The sequence below is a fragment of the Castor canadensis genome, chromosome 5, assembly GCF_047511655.1.
Source record: "Castor canadensis chromosome 5, mCasCan1.hap1v2, whole genome shotgun sequence".
Taxonomy (NCBI): domain Eukaryota; kingdom Metazoa; phylum Chordata; class Mammalia; order Rodentia; family Castoridae; genus Castor; species Castor canadensis.
Window position 1 is genome coordinate 170,793,235 of NC_133390.1, and position 21,707 is coordinate 170,814,941.

Sequence of the window (21,707 nt, forward strand, 5' to 3'; positions counted from 1 at the left end):
CAGAACTGGGATGACAAGCACACACTACTATACCCAGCTTTTTGATGGCTGAGATGGGGTCTTGTGCACTTTTTGCCTGGGCTGACCCCAAACTGTAACCTTCCTCATCTCCACCTCTCAAGTAGCTAGGATTAATATTATGGGTGTGAGCCATCACACCTGGCCACCTTTATTTTAATCAAAGAGACAAACCCATTCTGAAGCAGGGGGGTGCACCAGAGTCTACTCACTCATGGAAGGGAGCCTCTCCGGGCAGGGAAGGTGTGCGAAGTAGGTGAAGTCTTCAGGAAGAAATGTCGTAGTTGGGGGGAAGGTTTCGTTGTGGTTCAAGTCAAGAGGGTAATCTAGGGAGGTAAGGGGACAGAAAGCTCAGTCTGGTAAGTGCCCTCAGTTCCCACTAGCCCCCCACCAGACCACTTTCCTCCCATGCCTGCATGGTGGGAGCAGGCACTGGATGGCTCTGCCTGAAGCTAAAAATATGAACCTATGGATAAGAAGGTAACCAGAGGATTCTGCTGTGACCAGCGTCCTATTCCACTTTTACTGGTTTTATGGGCTTTGATGCACTCAGTTTATAGCCAACTGTAATTAAAGTGAACTTAAACAGCACCGTCCCCTCCTCTCACTTTTTATTCCAAAAAGCAACTCTTCTGTCCTCTTCTGACCAACTGCTTTAGCATTTACAGAGTGTTCACCTCTGTCAGCCTGTACAATTGATCTCATGTTTCTGTTTAGTGTTCTCTGTCCACTTCCCACTGTAGGACATGGGCAGACTGCTTCCCTTCCTTCTCCCAAACCCCATGCCTGTCCCCTCCTACCCCTTCCCATTCCCCAGCCTCATAACTGGGCTCAGGGACATCTTCAGCATCTATGACGATGATGCTATTAACACTAGTCTTGGGGAGAAACATGGAAAGCTATGCATGGTTTTTCCTTGGAGCGCCTCCCTTGCCTGTTTGCTCAGTCTTGTATGGAATGACGCCTACACCCTTCCCTGCTACATCTCTTTCCACAGCATCTGCACAGCTGTATCTGCAACATCCAGAGAAGGGGTGGCACTTTCGGCCTCTCCTGCATGTCTGCTGCACAAATGCTGCCCTTGGACCCTCCCCAGTGTCCTGGGGATCCTCTCCCCTCGCTTTTCCTAAGTTCAATTTCTCCTTTTGTTCGTGCAGCACAAGCTCTAAATAGCTTCCTAAGAAGGGGAATAGGAAGTACATGATATGAAACCTCGGATGTCTGTAGTTCTTGTTCTGTGATTCATAATGTGCTTAGAATAACTTCCCTCTACAGCTCTGCAGATGTGCTCACTGCCTTCTACACAGCACTGTGGCACCTAAGACTGAAGCTATTCCCATCTGGATGAGTCTTGGTAGGCAGCCCATAATTTCTTTCTGGAAGTGTGAAGAACTTCATCGTTGTTCAGGAAAGCTCCCTCCTGGGCTACTGTTTTGGGTGGCCTTCCAAGTCACTTGTGGGATGTCTGGGGAGGAGGGCATTACCTTGGTGATGATCCTCCCTTGTTTCCATCTCCAGCACAGTGACCCATTTAAAAAGATAACTGAAAAGGCTTGGACAAGGTGTTCTGTTCAGAGACCTCCACTGTCACTGTCTTTAAGTCTTTCCTCTGGGTCTGGTCAGAGTCCCCAGGGAAACTTATTCCAATCCCCTGCCAGAACAGCACAGTCCTGGCTCTAAGCGTCAGGCACTGAGAAGGAGAAAGGGGCTGGGCTATAGTTAATCCCATCTTTTCAAATCCCAAGTTGAAGGACCCCTGTTTTCCATCTCTGGAGGTCTTCAGTCCTTCAACAAACGAGAAGAGAGGGTTCTGGGTATTTGGCTGTGTTTTCTGTTGCTGTTTTGCAGCTCAGGAGACTGAACTCAGGCCCTAGCTCCATCACTTGAGCCACACCCCCAGCCCTTTACTACTTTGTTTTTCAGATAGGCCTTGTACTTTTTCCACCCTGATTAGCCATTCCCAAGCTCCTGGGGGACTTGGCACACACTGGGCAGGTTAGGTTCCCCCTACTGTTGTGTCAGTTCTAATGGGTCTGTTAAATCCTTTTTTGCTGGTTCACTTGCTTTCCAACTTCCAAAATATTTTATTGGAGTCTCCTTTCCTGTTTTCCTGATACACATATTGCTTCCCTGTCATTTTAGTGGTATCTGAAGAGTGTAAGAGCAGATGCCTTCTTGCTGGGGTCTATGGCTGGCATGGAAGGGTGCTGTGCTCACCTCACCTCACCCTCCCGATGACTGAATGGAAGTTCTGCAAGCTTGTCTCACACCAGGAGCCTGGCTGGTAGAGGACAGAACTGTGGTCAGGGTTGTGATCTTCTCATCATACACTCTATTGTACACCCTATTAAAGTCCCTTTCACCACTCCCTTTAGGATTCATGCTGATTCTATGAAAATTAAAACTGTTCAAATTCACTTTGCACCCTAGAGCTGTAGAATCAACTCTGATCATTTTACTGCATCCATCCATCCATCCATCCATCTAATCTATCTCTATCTTATTTGAAACAGGGTTTTGCTATGTAGCCCAGACTGGCCTTGAACTTTCAATCCTCCTGCCTCAACCTCCTGAGTGCTGGAATTACAGGTGTATACCACCATGCTTGGCTCAGATTTTTTTGGAGGGGGGGACTGGGGTTTGAACTCAGGGCTTTGTGCTTGCAAGGCAGGTGTTCTACCACTTGAGCCACACCTCCAGTCCCCAGCACCATGACAGGGTTTCCAAAACTCAAATGGCTAATACAATTGAGTCTACAGGCACTATAGGCACATGCTGTCTTCAAGTACGCAAGAGACAAAATCCAACGGCAGGCAACTGCCTCTTAATAAGAGAAGAAGCTAACAGAATGTGCAGCTGTTTTAGTTATAACTTTTCTGGAAAACACTAAGCTTGCATTCAAAGACTAGAAGAAGATGTTAATCTATATGGAGACATAAATCAAGCTAGCGTGAGTCTTACCTGGTGGCTCACACCTGCAATTCCAGCTGCTCAGGAGGTAGAGACTACGAAGATCGAGGTTTGAGGCCAGCCCAGGCAACAGTTATTAAGACCCCACCCTAACAAATAAACTGGCATGGTGGTACTTGCCTGTCACCCCAGCTGTGAAGGAGGCTGCAGGAGGCGGAAGCAAGAGGATTGTAGTCCAAGGTCTACTCAGAGCATAAACTCTACCTGAAAAATGACTAAAGCAAAAAGGGCTAGGGGTGTGGCAAGAGGTAGAGCAAGGTCCTGAGTTCAAACTCCTGTACTGCCAAAACTAAATTAACTAATTAATTAATAAACAACCAAGCTAGCATGAACCTTAGAGGTAAAATGATTTATAAAGAACTGAGAACACTGGGCCATAATTCTCAGCTCTTAGATGCAAATCTCTCCTCAGTTAAACCTTCTTCTGAAGGTATTACCTACTTCAGAAATCTATGAAGAATACTAATTATTCATCTAGATGATTCTGAAAGAAACGCACATTTCTCTGTATCAAAAAGGTTAAAAAGGCTAGATGCATCACATGTCTGTGTGTATATGAGATGTCTGTGTGCAGAGGGAACTGGCTGGAAGCAGCACCATTCTAATCACATGCACCTAGAAGGGGGTGAAATACCAAGGCATTGCACCAAGCATTTCATGAGAAGATTAATGAAACTGAAGGGAGTAATAATTCTGGGCAATGACAGAGCCAAGCCTTAGAGCTACAACCTCAACAGGAAACAGGAAGTAAAAAAAAAAAAAAAACTGACCAAGAGAGGGGAGGGGAGGGATGGGAAGGGAAGGTAACCTGAATGATCCTACTGTTTGGGGTTTGTTTTGAAGACAAAATTCCTTTTTGTTTTTTTTTATTACAGTGTGGTAGCAATCAGCATGAAACAAAACACTTTTCTACTGACTACTAAGTTAGTAACAGGTTAATAAAAACACCACCACTTCTCCAAGGCAATTCTTATAACCTCACACTACATCCAATTTAAAAAAAAAACCCTAATTTCCTGATTTCTCATTTTACATTCCTTAAGTAAAAACATGAGTGAAACAAACCCACATTCTCAGTAGCTGCAGAACTTTTTAAAGTGAAAGAGGCAAAGGAAATCAACTGCTTGTGCCCTGGTAAGAGTAATAGGTGGGGGGTTCTCTGCACCTCCTGGGATTCCACAGGAAACCCCAACCTCTTCTGTACCTACTGAATGACGGGACAGCTGAGGGTAAAAAACATGCTTGCTGCATTTCTAAGGCTGTGGTTTACTTTTTAATTTAAACTACTTCAAATCAGGATATGTTCTAGCAAAGGCTCTTACACTTATAAAGTGGAAATGTAACAGGTACTTAAACTGCTTTTGCTGTACAGCACTGACTCCATACTAGGGCCCATAAACTAACTAAAAGCAGGACAGCCTGGCCTCCCTGCCTCCATTTCCGTATCTAGCTCCTTTGCTCTGAGCCATTCACCTGGCAGCCACCTTGGAATCCAGAAGGACAAGATTTACCGCTAACATCTTCATGAGGAGGGATGAAGGAAACTGCCCAAGGAAAATAGCAGAGCCTCTTCAGCACAGCAGCACTGACTTTTTTTATCTGACCAGCTTGTTCCCTTCAAGTGAGAACAGAAGTAACAACACTTCCTAATCCTTCCCCAACAAGGACAGGGATAAATGACAGACCAGGCCACACCCATGACTGGGACTCTATGCTACCTTCTGCCTAGCCCCTAATTCTTTGTTTATTTAAGCCTAAAGCTCATGCCAGTGCCGCAAAGATGGTTGAAGATGGCTGAGTGCCTCCCTTGCCGCTTCATGTGGCTGGCACAAGTTGCACAATAAATCTCCTTTCTCTGCCCTTCACCATTACCTGTCTCTTTATTTGGCATGCTGGGGTAAGTGGTTGGACCTGCCATGTAGAACTCCAGGAGTTTGGGCCTCAGGCCTAGAACTCCGTTTCACAAACGTCAGATGCTCTGCCTACTTGAAGAGCCTACGCCACCTTCCTGTCCTATAGCACCTGCTATTCCCTGTGCCCTAGCTCAGTGCTTCTGCAGCCTGGTCACACACCAGTCCTAAGACCCACCGTGTAGTTACCTGAGACCTCTGGGATTCAAGGGCAGAAAAATGCTTTCTACAGATGCCCTGGAGATTCCCACTGGGTAACCAGGGCAGGCAGAGGTGCAATCCGCTTTCTCCCTGAATTATGGAGTCCAGCTGAGTAGGGACTGGACAGTGCTGACCATAAGACTACAGGGAAAACCACAACCTGCCCATCCTTTTTGAATAAAGACTGAGCACTGCCTTTCTATTTGAAAAATGTGGGGGATTTATATACACCACAAAGATGCCATGGACAAGTACCTGTAAAATAAAAAGAACTAGCATTCTCAAAGAGTTGGCACACTGAAGGATACTACCTAGTGGGAGAGCAGCTACCAAGACCAGGACTGGCACCCCATACCAGGACATCTACCCCGAGTCTACAACAATGTACCTGCCTGGCCTGGCTGCACTTACTTTACCTGCTCATGGCAGGAGCCATGCTTTGAGGCAAATGGGCAACAGAACATTCTTCCGAGTGTATGACCAGAACACGACCCTATGTGTGAGGAGCTGCACGTGTGTGTGTATACACATGTGAGTACACAGAGGCAAGAAATCCCCAGCCTGCTGCTGAAGAAAGCAGAATTCTCCCTTGAGCCAACAGTCTTTGGAGTGCTGGCTCGCTTCCCCCACAGCTCCTGAGAAGTTTGATAGGATGTGAGCTCACATGACAGCAGCTTTCAGTGACAACAGGAGTGTCTCCAGATCACTACATCATGCTTATTCCCAGGTTCCCAGTCCTGACTCCCGAACTCCACTCTTATTACACAACTGCCACTTTGGCTTTTAAGCTTAAAAAAAAAAAACAACTTTTCCCTTCTTTTTTTTTTTTCTTTTGTCCATATTGAGGTTTGAATTCAGAGCCTTGGGCTTGCCAGGCAGGTGCTCTACCCCTTGCACCAACCCCAAGCCCTTTTTTTGTTATTTTTTAGATAGGATTTCACATGTTTGCCCAGGGCAGCCTCGACCACAATCTTCCTACCTATTCCTTCTGTGTAGCTGGAACTATAGGCACACCACCACACCTAGCCGTTGATTACAAAGGATTCTTAAAGACTTTTTGCCCAGGCTGGTCTCAAACCACTATTCTCCTGATTACAGGTATAAGCCACTGTGCTCAGCCAAGAAACATTACTTAAAATTAAGCTTTTTAGCTATACTTGATCTAATGAAGGCTTCAGAATGTGGGTAAGTACCTCAGCATTATTTCAGGGATGGGGTATGGTTCAGGTCAAGGGTGCTCTGGGCAGGTGGCAAGCATTTGGCTATCTGCAGATTTGGGTCCAGAACACTCTCTCTGACAGTGCTAGGCAGAGAAACACTTTGAAATAAAGATGAATGGCAGTTTTCATTGGATATACTTCTAATGAAATGGGATTTTAACACGTACTTGCCAAGGATGTGCCAGTAACACAGAAGAGTCATCTCTTTAGAAATATGGCCCTGTATTTAAAATGTGTTTTCTTGTTAAATCCATTCACTCACATACTCAAAAGCAATTTGCATGAAGTGGAAGTGTGGCTTAAGTGGTAAAGCACCTACCTAGCAATGTGAGGTGCTGAGTTCAAACATGAGTACAGCCAAAAAGAAAAGAAAAGGGAAGGAAGGAAGGAAGGTAGGAGGGGAGGGAAATAGGGAGGGAAGGAGGGAGGAAAGGGAGGAAAGGGAGGAAAGGAAGGAAAGGGAGTAAGGAAGAAACAATTTTCCAAGTGCTTCCTATATGCTAAGCAGTGCCCAAGGCAGTGGGGACAGAAAGGTGGCAAAGGCCATGGAGATGTGGCAGTCAGACAACCTTACTTCCACACTGACCAAGTTCTGTACCTTGTGGTAGGTGGTGCACACCTGTATTCCCAGCACTTGGGAATATGGATGAGGCAGGCAGATGGTGAGTCAGCCTGGGCTACTTAGTAAGACCTTATCTCACAAAAAAATTAAATTAAATTAAAAAATTAGGTGATTATTCCAAACAGAGAGATGGGAGGAAAAACTGCTGTGGTGTATAACTTGAGAAAGTTTATAGGTGACCGTTGTAGAGTAGGGACAGCTGTGCAGAGGGCCAGGCTCCTGCTCTCCAGCCTCTAACTTCTGGGAGAACAGTTATCTTGCCCATGCCTAGATGACTGAGTGCCTCACTGGCCTTGGAAAAACAGTGTTAGCACCTGGACTGGAGGACTATGTGAAAACATACATATTCTTTACCCCAGAGTGACACAGGCCCAAGAGCCCTGGAATGGCAGGTTTTGGACAGTGACCAAGCCATTCCACCTGCCCTGCAAGATCATTTGTACTACATGTGGAAAATGGACAGGTTGGCAATATGGCTCAGTGGTACAATGCATACTTACATGTACAAGAACTTAAGAAGGAAAAGAAAACCCCTGCCTTACCTAACAGAGCCAGACTGAGCCAGGAGTATAGGGATCACAGCAAAACCCAGTGCCACACAATGAATGAGGACAGTATGCTGCACTCGACCCTCTTCCGAGACCCAGGGGACTGGGAACTACAGAAATTCCTCTCCACATCCAGCCCACAGCTCAGGCAGTTTGTCACAACAGGGGACCATGTGTCTAAAAACCTCTGAAAAGTCTTTTACTTGCTCTTTGCAATAAGAAGGGATTATCAAAAGCTTATCAGCTTGCTAACTACAGTCCTTTGTTACTGCTATGCTGGCCAGCAGGCACACTGATAAATTAAGGATGTGGTCAGTTCTTTTAAGGATTTGACTTCCCTTTGAAAGACAGTATTTTCTTCTGATTTCCCAAGCAGGGAATTAATTCACATTTGCAAAGCAATTTCATATCCTTCAATGAACTTCAGATAATCTAAGAACATGTTACAGAGTAAGACAACATTTATTCAGAGGGAGTAATATTTTTAAATATATACATATTGTTTTATATTGAGCTTAGATGGAATCAATAAGAAGCCACAGAAAAGCACCGTTCTCAGTTAAGTAAGTGGCAAGTCAGGAGAGCTTCACAAAATGAAGCCCCAGGAACTGTTTTTCAAAATAAAAATGAGCCCTCCCTGGTTAGATGCAGAGAGCTTCCTGAAGTAGAAGTACTTGTATTCAGCCTCTTAAAGAGTCAAAAGAAAGAAAGATGGGTGTGGTGGTGTGACTGATGCCAGTGTTCGGAGGCTGATGGAAGAGGATCATGAGTTTGAGACTAGCCTGGAGTATGGGGCAAGACCCTGCCTCAAAAAAAACAAACAAAACCAGAAAAAGCAAGCAAGCAAAAAGCTTGATCTTAAAGGCAAAGAACTTGCTAGACAGTCTTTTAGGAAAAATAGCTAGTCAAAACCATCATCAGAAACTGGGCACTGGTGGCTCACACCTGTAGTCCTAGGAGGCAGAGATCAGGAGTACCAAGATTTGAAGCCAGCCCTGGCAAATAGTTTGCAAAACCCTATCTCAAAAATAAAAGATGGGTGCTGGTGGTTCATGCCTGTAATCCTAGTTACTTGGAAGGCAGTTAGAAAGTTAGCCTTAGGCAAATGTTTGGGAGACCTTATCTTGAAAACAACCAACACAAAAAGGGCTGTTTGGGTGGCAAAAGTGGTAGAGCACCTGCTTTGCTGCTTTGTAAGCCCTTTGGAAGCTCTGAGTTCAAACCCCCGTCTCACACACACACACACAAAATACCCAACATATGAAAGGGCTGGCAGGGTGGTGGCTCAAGTGGTAGGGCACCTGCCTAGCAAGCCTGAGGCACTAAACTTACATTCCAGTGTGTGTGTGTGGGGGGGGGCGATATGTGTGTGGAAGAACATGGTTAGGAAGGAGTTCTTGTTCAATGCTGGGTAAGCCTCTGACATCTAACTTCTGTGTTCTTTCCTCTCTGTACAGTTAAGTGTTCACAAGATAAGAAAAGCCGCAGGTAAGAGCTCCAAAGATTGAGAAAGAGATGTTTGCTCTTGGGTCCACCACTGTAATTATTAGCTGAATGTTCTAAGAAGTTTTCTTTTTAAAAAAACAAAAACAAAACTTCATCCTTTTTGATTTATTTCTAATTATACAAGCAATACATGTACACCTTCTCCCCATCTCAGAGGTAATCACTATTTTCAGTCTCTTGATTATCCTTCCAGACTTCTCCTACATATTTACATACAGAAATAGAAATATTTGGTTTTTTATTGGGGGCAGGAACAGATTTCCACAAATGGCATCATGATCTGTGTGTCATTCTTCAACCTTTTTTTGGGAGGGGGGTGGTACTGGAGCTTGAACTCAGGGCCTTCACCTTAAGACATTCCACCAGCCCTTTTAGTAAAGGGTGTTTTTTTTTTGAGATAGGGTCCAACGGAACTGTTTGCCCAGGCTGGTTTTGAACTTTGATCCTCCTGATCTCTGCCTCCTGAGCAGCTAAGAGTACAAGTATGAAATACAGGTGCCCAAGCACAGTACTGGGGTTTGAACTCAGAGGCTAGGCAGGTGCTCTACCACCTGAGCTATTCTGCCTGTCTATTTGTGTTGGGTATTTTTGAGATAGGGTCTTGCTGTTTGTCAGGGCTGGCCCCGAACCATGATCCTCCTGATTTCTGTCTCCCAAGTAGCTGGGATGACACGCGTGAGCCACCAGTGCCCAGCTGCAACTTCTTTTCCTCATGGAACACCATGAAGAACAACAACAGAGTTCAACAAAGGATCTTCCACGTTCTTGTTTTTTCTTTTTTCTTTGTGAGGTTTGAACTCAGGGCTTTGTGCTTACAAAGCTAGCACTCTACCACACTTGAGCCACATCTCCAGTCCATTGTGCTTTGGTTATTTTGTAGATGGGGTCACTTGAACTATTTATTTGCCTGGGCTGATCTTGATCTTGTGATCTTCCCATCTTAGCCTCCCAAGTAGCTAGGATTATAGTTGTGAGCCACCTGGCTTCTTTTTGATGTTTTGACACAGGGTCCCACTATGTAGTCCAGGTTGAGTCTAAACTCATGATGCTCCTGCCTTAGCCTCCTGAATGCTGGGACGGGAAGAATCCCCATGCCTGGCTACCTCCTTTTCCCCCCATTTTTTACTAGGATACATTAATGGCACAGGAGGTTCATTGTGATAATGCCATAGATGCACACAGTGTACTCTGAACGAGTTCACCCCTATTATATTCCATTCCACACCCTCCCCCTAGCCATTATTTGCTCCCCACCCCCTCCAGTGTCTGGCGATTCACTATGCTACCTTGGTATATATAAGAGTCTTTGATCCTCTTCATATGCTTTCCTTTTCCCTCCCCTCCTGCTGATGCCCCCATTCCCCTTTTACACTAAGTCCCATCTTTATTATTATCGTTGTCACTTCAGGTCTAGACTCCACATGCATGAGAACACATGACATGTGTCTTTCTCAGGCTGTCTAATCTCAATCAGCATGATGACCTTCAGTTCTATCTATTTCCTGCCAATGACATCATTTCATTTTTTTCTTTATAGCTGAGTAACACTCCATTGTGTATATATACCACATTTCTTAATCCATTCATCAGTTTTTGTGCACCTAGGCTGATTTCACAGCTTGACTACTGTGAACAGTGCTACGATAAACAAGGATGTGCAGGTTATCTCTTGTATGTTGATTTATACCCCTTTGGATATATGCCCGAGCGTGGTATACAAGGTCATAATGTACGTCTATTTTAAGTTTTTTGATGAACCTTAGTGGTTCCACGGTGGTTGCACTAGTTTACGTTTCCACTAGCAGTGGATGAGGGATCCTTTTCCCCTACATCCTCGCCAGCATTAGTTATTTGTTTTCTTGGTGACTGCCACTCTGACTGGGACGAGATGGAATCTCAGTGCAGTTTGGATCTGGATTTCCTTTATGGGTAAGGATCTTGAACATTTCTTCATGTGTTTAGTAGCCATCTAAACTAAGAACTGTCCAATTAATTTGCCCATTTATTAACTGAATTTGTGTGTTTACTTTTTTTGGTTCTAGGCCTTGAACTCAGGGCCTTCACCTGGAGTCACTCCACCAGCCCTTTAGTGTGTTGGCCTTTTTCCAGATAGGGTCTCTCAAACTATTTGCCCTGGCTGGCTATGAACCGTGATCCTCCCGATCTCTGCCTCCTGAGTAGTTAGGATTACAGGCGTGAGTCACCAGAACCTGACTAATTGTGTGTTCTTTTGCTATTTAATTTTGCCAGCTCTGTATATCCTGGATATTAATCCCTTATCTGTTGAACAGCTGTCAAAAGATTTTCCCCCATTCTATGGGCTATTTCTTGCTTCCAGTAACTGTTTCCTTTGCTGTGCAGAACCTTTTAAATTTGATGCAATTTTATTTGTCAATTCTTGTTCTTATTTCCTGGGCAACTAGAATCTTCCAACTTTTTCCCTGTGTCTTCCTGTGGAAGTTTCAGGCTTTCAGGTCTTTGATCCATTTTGAACTGACTGCTGCATAGGTAAGAGGTAAGGACAGAGTCTCAGTCTTCTGCATATAGCTAAGCAGTCTTCACAGCACTATTTGCTGAGCAGGTTGTCTTTTCTCCAATGTATGTTTTTGGCTCTTTTGTCAAAAATCAGATGGCTGTAGCTCACTGGGTTTAGCTGGTCTTTGTGTCTGTTTTTGTGCCGGTACCATGCTGTTTTCATTGCTCCAGTTCTGTAGTATAATGTAAATTTGGGTATTGTGATACCTTCAGCGTTGCTTTTTTTACTTTGGATTGTTTTGGCTACTCATGGTCCTTTATGTCTCCTTTTGAATTTTAGGATTGATTTTTCTATTTCTGCAACAATGACATTGGGATTTTAACAAGGATTGCACTGCATCTGTATACTGCTTTCAGTAGTATAGCCATTTTCACAATATTAATTCTGCAAATCAATGAACACGGTGGGGGGGGGCTCTCTCCATCTTCTGGTGTCTTCTTCCATTTCTTTCTTTAAGGTTTTATAGTTTTCATTGTAGAGATCTTTCATCTCCTTGTTAAGTTTACATGTAGGGCTTTTTGTTGTTGGTTTTTTTTAGGCTATTGTGAATGGAATTATTTTCCTGTTTTCCTTCTCAGTCTATTCATTGTTGCTACATAGAAAAGCTACTGATTTCTATGTTACTAATATATCTTGCTATACTGCCAAAAGTGTTTGTCAAATCTAGAAGGTTTTTTTGGTGGAAGCTTTAGCTGAAAATTTTTAAGAATAAAAGATTAGTGAGTGTGACTGCCTGCTAGAGTTTGGATCTGGAAGGTGTCCCAAAGGCCCAGGTGATAACAACTTGGTTCTCAACTTGGTACTGTTATTGGGAGGTGACAGAACCTAGGTAGGGCCTAGTGGAAGGTCTTCGGGACATGGGGGACATGTCCCTAAGGGGTTGGTGGGACCTGGCCTCTTCCTTTTTTTCTCTTTCACTTCCTGGCCATGAGGTGAGCCGTTTTGCTCCACCACAATGTGCTGCCTCTCCACAGGCCCCAAAGTAATGGGGCCATATGATCTAAAACAGTGAGCCAAAATAAACCTTTTCTAAGTTGATCATTTCAGATGTTTGTTGTAACAACACAAAGCTAACTAACATCACCAAACTCAACCATGTGGCTGAGATTAAACTATAGGATAAACACACCTGACTGGAAAGGAAAGCCAGGTGATCTATTAAACTTCTTCCAGAAGTTGCTTTTTTACAACTGTAATTTGTGAAAACTGTCCCAGGTTACAGGATCATTATGAAATGAGAATTTGTTTCAGTGAAAGCGCTCATGGACAAAGGGGAAAGACGTCCTCCTGAATGGGTCCAACAAAAGAGGGGGACCATTTTATTCATCTTGTGCAGCAACCAAGGGCGGATTAGTATGTAAGCAAAACATCACATACCATCACCACCAAGTCTATCTCAAAAACACCAAACAAACAAACAAAAGTCATGGTACTACACCAGAAAGTAAGTATAATGAAGTCCAACCAAGTTCTGCACCGCTCCCCCCACCAACTGCTTATATGAATATATCTTCTGTAATTAAATACCAACTGATTTCCCCAAACAGCTTTGGGTGCTCCTGTTCTTCTGGGGTCTTAATAAGTGTGGACCTGATCTGTTTACTGGCAAGACACTGGTGGCCACTATGCTGAAACACAGTAACTTTAGAGTATTGTAGGTCTGGTGGAGTGACTCAATTGGTAGAGCACCTGCTTAGCAAGTGTGAGGCTTTGAGTTCAAGCCCTAGTCCCGGGAGGGGAAAAAAAGTGAGCGAGGACTCGCTTATGAAGTGGCCAGAGCCGCTCTTTCAAAGTAGAAGTCCAAGTGCAGCTAGGCTTCCTTCTGCACAGTGCACTTTTCTCCTCTGAAAACGATTCAGGCTAAGTTTACCTGTCTTGAGAGAAGACAGTCAGTCTAACAGGACCACCTCTTTACTAAAGCATACCTGAGTCGTTGAGGCTGCTGTTCCTCTTGGCGTATGCACTGCGAACCACTTGCTCATACACCTGGGCACCTATGGTTCTCACGTTGTCCCGCAGCAAAATGCCCTGGGCCTGCATCATGAAGAGGTAGGTGTTCACTGCAGGAAACAGAGCAGAAAAAGAGGTGGACTCAAAATCACTCAAAAACATTACCACATAACTTTGGGTGTCTTCTTTTTTTTTTTTTCCTTGGACCTTTAGTTCAGCTCTAATACTCTACAAGGCCCTAGCTCTACTGTCCATACTGGAGTCCATCTTTTCAGGACACTAACATCTCTTGGGTAGCCAGGAGGGCTTGGAGAATTCCTCACAATGTCCAGCAGTTGTAGAAAAGCCATAGCTTCAAAAGCTGTATTCCACCTGGTCTCTAAATCTGATTCTAGACTTCTATGAATCAGTCAAAACATTTTTTTACTGGCTGGGGCATGGCTCAAGTGGCAGAGTTCTCTGAGTTGAAGCCCCAGTAATGCCAAAAGAATTTTCAGGTTTCTGTTCTCTTTAAGTCTTCTTTCTCTATACTTGAGGGTTACACATATAGGAAGGAAACTGAGGGCCACTTGCTCCCAGAGGTACTGAAATCTGGTCCAGTCCTGGCACTAGTAATCTCTGCAGTGGTGGACTAAGGCTCCCACCACTTTCCTTTGGGGGGTTGCAGAGAAAGGTGAGCTGAAGAAAGAATGCCAGTGGTCCTCACATCCCACCCAACCAGCCTCAAAGCACAAGGCACTAACGGAAGAGCAAGAGGCGCAGTATGAGTATCAACTAAAGTGTACTCTGAATGACTGAGTATTCAGATGAGCCAGCCCATCACCACCCTTTCCCATGGACAGTGATTTCCAGCAGATGTTCCTTTGCTGTCCCTACTGTCCCTAGGAGATGACCAAAACATTAGAATGGAAGTCCTGTATTCTAGACACTGTCTCAACTATGCCACCTGTTTTCAAGTAATTATAAGGTTCAAAAGCATGGTTTCCTAGCCAAACATGTACTGACTCACTTTCCCCTAATCACTGTGAAGAGGTGATCTTACAAGGGTGGCACATGTATACATGGAACCCTCTGCATGTATGTGTACATATGGCTGACTTCCAATCTGGCCGTTGGAGCACAGGACCTGGAGGTCTGGGCCATTTACCCATGTGCAATGTGCATAGCTTTGGGCTGTCAATTCTGCCTCTTCAATAAGATGTGTCTTATTGGCATTCACTGTTATTATCATAGTGTGCTGTACAAAATGGGCAGTAAATGATGGCTGAATTATGAAGCCCAGAAGTCAATTTAACTTATTTATGCTTACTGAGTTTGGTGTCTATTGGCAATGGTGATGGCTGTTAAGCTAGGGATGAAGCAAGTGGTGTACAACTGTGAGTGCCGAAAACTGCAGGCTGCCAGCCAACCTGAGACAGGGACATAAGCTCTTAAGAAAGATTTGGCAGGGTACTAGTGACTTACACTATATAATTCCAGCTACTTGGAAGGCAGAGATTAGGAGGATTACAGTTTGAGGCCAACCCAGGCCAAAAAAAAAAAAAAAAAGCAAGACCCTATCTCAAAAGTACCAACACAAGAAGGGGCTGGCAGAGTGGCTCAAGTGGTAGAGTGCCTGCCTAGCAAGGATGAGGCCAAGTTCAAACCCCATTATGCCCTCCCCACAAAAAGACTTAAAAGTCCTCTCAATGAGACACATGTCAGAATGCTTTTGAAACTGAGGCAGCAAGTTCAAATTAGGCTCTGAACTGACCAGAAGATATCCATTCACACGTTCACCTTCCCCCACTACTGGAGAACAGACCAGACACTGTACTCACTTTCTACTGGGTAGGAAAAGTCAAGGAAAAAAAATGGATTCCACCAGTGACTCACATCTGTAATCCTAGCTACTTGGAATGGGAGGTTCATGGTTCAAGGACAGCCTGAGCAAAATGGACTGGAGGTGTGGTGTGTCTCAAATGGTAGAGTACCTGGTTTGTGAGCATTAAGCCCTGAGTTCAAATTCCAGTCCCATCCAAAAATAAATAAATTAAAAAGAGAGAGAGAGGTTAGTTGGGTGCCAGTGGCTCACACTTGTAATCCTGGCTACTCAGGAGGCAGAGATCAGGAGGATCACAGTTGGAAGCCAGCCTGGGCAAATAGTTCTTGAGACCCTATTTTGAAAAAACCCATCACACACACACACACACACACACACACACACACACACACACAAAAACGGCTGATGGAGTGGCTCAAGGTATAGGCCCTGAGTTCAAGCCCCAGTACTGTAAAAAACAAAAACAAAAAAAAACAACCCAAGAGTACTGTCTTATTTTCTATTTCCAGCTTATAGCACCATGCAGGGTCACAGCAGGCAGTTGGTCCATAAATATCTGCTAAACACAAGACTCAAACTTCATATCAAATTTTTCATTGGCTTCTGTGGCCTTATCATGTAGGCTATTATAATATGTTCTCACAACCCTGGAATTTTCCTTTCATCTCCAACATACTACTAAACTAGTTGTGTCAATGACCTATAAATGAGTATTCATAGACCACCATGTCGCAAAGTGTTCAGTTAGGAACTGCAATGAAGTCACTCCCCCTCCCACCCCACTGCAAAGGCCAGCTGCTTCCACCTGCTTTAAATACTCTCCCTTCCTTTCATAGCTTGTGAATCCCAGGATAAGACTCCTCTAAGGCAGCCTGCTCACACTTTCCCTGCCTCTTCCCCAGGAGGACTCCAGGAAGTCGCTACCTACCTTCACCCAAACAGCTACTACCAACAGCAGTCTGTTCTTTCTGCCATGCAAATCCCACGAATCTTTCAAACACAAGGCCACAGAGTTCTGGGGAAAGCCATCCCCCCTGCCCCCTTCCTCCAACAGATCATCAAAAATTTGACTTTTGTTTACACTTTGTCTTAGTTTGGCTAACAATGCTTTGTCATTTGACTATGAAATTCACACAGAGCACATACTAATGCCTCTCCTAATCACCCACAGGAATTGGCTCAATGCTGAGAAGACAAAAGACGGGACGAAGTAAACATTGCCAAACAAAAGAAAATAATCACGAATGCAGACTTGAGGCTGGATGAGATTTGAAAGTACACTCTTCAATGCTATCTAATGCTCCACAGTATCCAGAAACAATTTCCAAGAACACAGAGACTGCAAACAGCAAGACGCTGCCATCTGCAACAAAAACTCTGCCTTGCATTAGATCCAAACATTTCCTAGTCACTTTCATCCACTGTTTCTCATTCAACCTTCCCCCCTACCACAACTACCCCCTCCTCAGCCCTACTTCCACATGTGCCCCTCCTACAGTATCACAGCTTCCCTCTCCACCTGAGGTCTGCTCTCTGAGGACTGGCCAAGCAGGCTGTACTGACAAAGGGGGCACCCACGTTGACAGTGGCCCAGGTACAATCAGACAAGCCCAGAAATGAGCAAAACCACCAGCAGCCCTGTGCATCTCTTACCAAAGGAGGAAGCATCAACTAACTGAGTCCCTTTTGGAGGTTTCCAATGAACAACTGAAGGGCCAGGACCCCCCAGAATAGAGATGTTCAATTATCTGACTTGCTGCTTCCCAAACCAGCAGCACTGCCTGCACAATAACCAGTAATGGAGTGACTGTGATTTTCGCTTTGTTTGGACCATTTCCACTAAGAGACTTCAACAGTCCCACCACATGGCTAATAATTCAATTGACATTTGATGAGTGGTGTTGCTGAACAGCAGCTACCCTGTATTATTAATTCATATTAGGCTCGCGAGGGACAAAATCCCCTTAATCTTATTAGAGATGTCCTGCTAAGCTGCCCTTCTCCTGCTATGTGCTCATGCAACTGGCCACAGAAATCAAACTGGAGGACCTTAGAAATAAATCTAGTATGACTTGTTACTAAATTTAGCCCATGGCTCTTGGGCTGGAGGAGGTACACATGCAGATGCACGGCTTCTCTGTGCAGTAGATGCTAGTGGACTTTTTGTTTCAGATAGGTAAGTCAAGTCCTCCAAAGGTATCTGCCCATAGCCTGCAAGGTTCGTGAAGCCAAAATCCCAGAGCTTTGTTTTGAAAACCATTACTTTCCAACAATGTGGTCCTGTTCAACGGTGACTGAATTGTAATTTAAAACACAACTTTCAACTGGTACATGGCTGTTAAATCTTCCAGGGTTTCAATAAGCACCTGCTTTACTGTGTGCAGTGCTGAGTAGGGTAAAATAACAAAGAATAAGGTACAAACTCAAACAAGAAATTATGGTACAGTGTGAGAACTGCAAAAGTAACATTTAACACAAATTCAGGCTTACTAGTATCTTTTCCCACTTTCACTAGACACTGAAATTTTCTAGTCCCAATGTCTAGAATGAGGGCTCTCTTATAGCCATACTCCAGTTGAGAAGAATAAGCCCACACTGAGATTTACACACTCAGAAATTCTCATTCAGATGTCAGCATGAACAGCCACGGGTCCCTGATTTACCCTGGAGCAAAGCCTGCATCTCCTGCCCTGTGGTCACCTCTTAGCCACAAGACAAAACCTTCCTTCCTTTGAGTCCTGGATTCCAGCAGAAAGACCTACTGTCCCACCACCACTGGAATTCCAGTTAGTCCCCACCCTCCTTGAGAATTAGGTAATGTGATTTCCACTCGAACCACACATTAATAATGACTATGACTCAGAAAAATTCCTCACAAAATTATGAAACCTGACTTCTCAGATTAGACGCAAAGTAATTTGACACAATGCTCCTAAGAGGAAAAGAAAGAAGCAAGTCCATCCAGTGAAGAGTTTAGTTTTTATTCTAAACACATGCATCCTGTTTGTCAGGTTGCTCAGTAAATTAAAAGAGGGCTAGGAGCCCCCACTGGTGGTTCAACCTGTAATCCTAGTCACCTGGAAGGCTGAGATTTGGGAGGACTGGTTAAAGGCTAGCCCAGGCAAATAGTTCTCAAGACCCCATTTTCAAAAGAACCAGAGCAAAATGGACTGGAGGAGCAGGTCAAACGTAAAAGCGCCTGCCTGCCAAGCATAAAGTCCTGAGTTCAAACCCCAGTATGGCCAAAGCAAACAAATAAACAACTCAGAGTTCCAGATTAAGAACTGAATGTCTCAGTGTCTAGACCTAAGTTCTTTGGTTACAGAAGTCCCAAGTGCTTACTAGAAGCTGGGTGCCCAAATCTTACCAGACTGTCCTTTCTCTACACAAAACAGCAGAGGAATCCCATGGTTTTAGAATCCTGAAGAAACAGACAGGAGTGAGGTGCCAAGGACCACGAACCAGGCAGGACTGAGGGGTGGACACCAGACAGCAATAAGTCGCTGCTTAGTGCTGGAGTGGGGAGACCGGCTTCTTTCCCTTATCACATCCCCCTCTCTTTTTCTCAGCAATCCCTCCACCCTACCAAGTGTGTGATTTATAATATCGTCAGGTAAATTTCAAGAAACACTGGAGTTGATCTCTGGACCAGGGGTTATACCTCATCCATATGCCCATGCTCTCAAAATAAAGTAAAGGACGGGGAAGAGGGAGACAACACAAGGGGCGCACAGGAAGAAAAGGGACAAACAGAAGGAATCGGGGAGCTGGATGCTCTCACACTCTCAGGCTCTCCCTTCCCCCATATGTGAGATCACATATAGGATGCAATCAAAATGAAAGGAAGACAAAGAAAAGTATGTGACAAACCAATGGGGAAGCTTGATTTTTGTTTTTTTTAACCACGCTAGAATATCTGCAAAAACTACCTTTTTTTGACCGTTATTTTCTGGGGTGGGGAATGGGGAACAGAACCCAAAAAGCAACTGAACTCTTTAATCAATCAGAGATTATCAGTGTTCTCTGCTCTGGGTAACAGGTGTTCTGTGAAGAATGAACCCACTTGTTCTGTTCCTAAAGAGACGGATCTCTATACAGAGCTAGCAGGTCTCCAAATACTTGCTGTGTGTCACCAGTTTCACCTTCACAGTAACTGACAAAGGTTGCCACTGTCATCTTAGATGAAGGAACTGGGGTCTGCATAAGTAAGGTAAGCACGTGAGCCTCACCTTCACCACGGGGCTCGGCCTCCACAGTCCAGGTTTTCAACACATGTGCTGCACCATCGCTTGGGTGCTCAGTGCCGCCTGTGCTCACTGCCTCATCCTTCCATCCCCATTTTCACTGGCTTCAATTGTTCCGCTCAGAAGTAGGGGTCAATACCCAGCATCCCAACATCATACAGTTACTTATGAATTTTGGAAGTTTGAAGCTCTAATGCAAATTATAAATAGTTTGCATTTCAAATCTACTTAAAATGTTGAGTGCTCACGGCATATACTGGGAAACATTAAGATCCCAGGTTTTGGGCTGGAGGCATGGCTCAGGTGGTAGAAAGCCCTCTTAGCAAGTCCGGAGTTCAAACCCCAGTGCCACCAAAAACAAACCCAAAGATCCAAGGTTGTGGTCATGCATTAACACACATTTAAGAAAGAAAACATAGCTTTCTTTTCTTTCTCTTTTTTTTTTTTTTTAAGATGAAGGAATTTTTTGGCAACAAAAATTATATGAGTTCGATCCCCAGTACCACAAAAACAAAAACAAAAAAACAACCCTTGTCATATCTATGTGATATGACAACTATGTGAGAATCTTCACACACAAAGTGTTTAAAGAAAACTGGGGATGGGATACACACACATGAACGGAGCAAAGACTTTCAAATTACTTGGGGAGAAACCTGATCTATCTTTTGCTCCTAGCCCTTCCCATCTGAGGCAGAAAAACCATCAAGTCAATCACAGGTTATATTTTCCACTCTAATTATCACTTCCAGATACTTAAAAAACCAAGTGTTAAAAATTAACAGCTATGAAGTATGCTGTAAACATTTCAACTGACCTGTGCGTCTGTTATTTGTGTATTATAAACTACATGAGATTAGATACAAAAATGCTGTCTAAACAAAACTGAACTGAGTAGCCTAAGCTAATCACTTAACAGAAGCATTACCCTTTACCATCTTTACATATAAAACCATAAATTCTAATTGCAACTAAGAATTTAAAATTCTGAACAGCAACCAGGAGCCAGTGGCTCAAGCCTGTAATCCTAGCTACTTGGGAGGCTAAGATCAGGAGGATCACAAATCAACGCCAGCCCAGGCAAATAGTTTGAGCGACCCCCTCACACACACCTCCAAAAAAATAACCAAAGCAAAATGGTCTATTGGCTCAAGCAGCAGAGCACCTACTCTGTGAACAGGAAGCCTCGAGTTCAGACCCCCGTCCCACTTAAAAAAAAAAAAAAGCAGAGTGGCTCAAATGGTAGAACACCTGCCTAAAATTTCAAACAGCAAAAACAAAGATCAACTCTCAGAAGTGCCCATACCCAGACACCCCTGCTCAAGAGGGATACATAGCTGTTCATTAAATTAACGACTCACAGCTTCACAGGCAGCATGCTGTTACAGCCACGGTGCGAGACTTGGAGATCCTAAGCTTTTCAACCCAGCCCTGACTCCCATCCCCAACTGCCCAGGAAACTATCTGCAAATACGTATCAGACATTCTGCTGCAATGCAGAAAAGTTGCCTTAATCAAAAATGTTACCAGTTTAAGCCTGGTGCTGGTGGCTCACCCCCATAATCCTAGCTACTCAAGAGGCAGAGATCAGGAGGATCAAGGTTTGAAGCCAGCCCTGGCAAATAGTTCACGAGACCCTATCTAGAAAATACCCATCACAAAAAAGGGCTGGTGGAGTGGCTCAAGGTGAAGGCCCTGAGTTCAAGCCTCAGTACTGAAAAAAAAAAAAAGTTACCAGTTTATATTTGCACTAAATGTTTCCTTAATATAAACCTCCATAATATTGAATGGGCTTTCACAAATTACCCAAACTCCTGGAAATTCCCCTTTTTCAACCTTCCTCTTTACCTTGACAATCACTAGACTTCAAAGTCTCTTTCAACTCAAAATCCCCCAATTAAAAATTCACTTGTTGTCTCCTCTCTTCACTCTGGAAAAAGCAGAGAAGCAGCTCATCCCTGATGGTTGTGGGGTCAAATATATCCCTAATCGTGGTCCCCTGGACAAGGTGTGGGCCTGCATTTGGGAAGGCTTCCCACTGTGCTGAAAGAGGGAAAGGAGGGAAGGAGGGAGGGAGGGAGGGAGGAAGAAAGAAAGGAAAGAAAATGTCTTCATAATAGCTTTTGAAATCATACATCAAGATGCCCACAGTGTTTCTCT

General features: G+C 44.2%; 1 protein-coding gene across 2 annotated transcripts in view; it reads right to left on the reverse strand.

Moving 5' to 3' along the window:
* The window catches only part of B4galt5 (beta-1,4-galactosyltransferase 5), a 67,190-nt gene that overhangs the window by 9,338 nt on the left and 36,145 nt on the right, over nt 1-21,707 (reverse strand). Inside the window, exons 2-3 of one of the 2 annotated variants that reach the window (XM_020169921.2) lie at nt 13,457-13,591; nt 231-344 (exon numbers count right to left, since the gene is read on the reverse strand). In XM_020169921.2, coding sequence (XP_020025510.1) covers nt 231-344; nt 13,457-13,591 — 249 coding nt within the window. Of the gene's footprint in view, nt 1-230; nt 345-2,235; nt 2,958-13,456; nt 13,592-21,707 lie in introns of those variants that run through there. The other variant, XM_020169924.2, reaches the window with a different exon arrangement.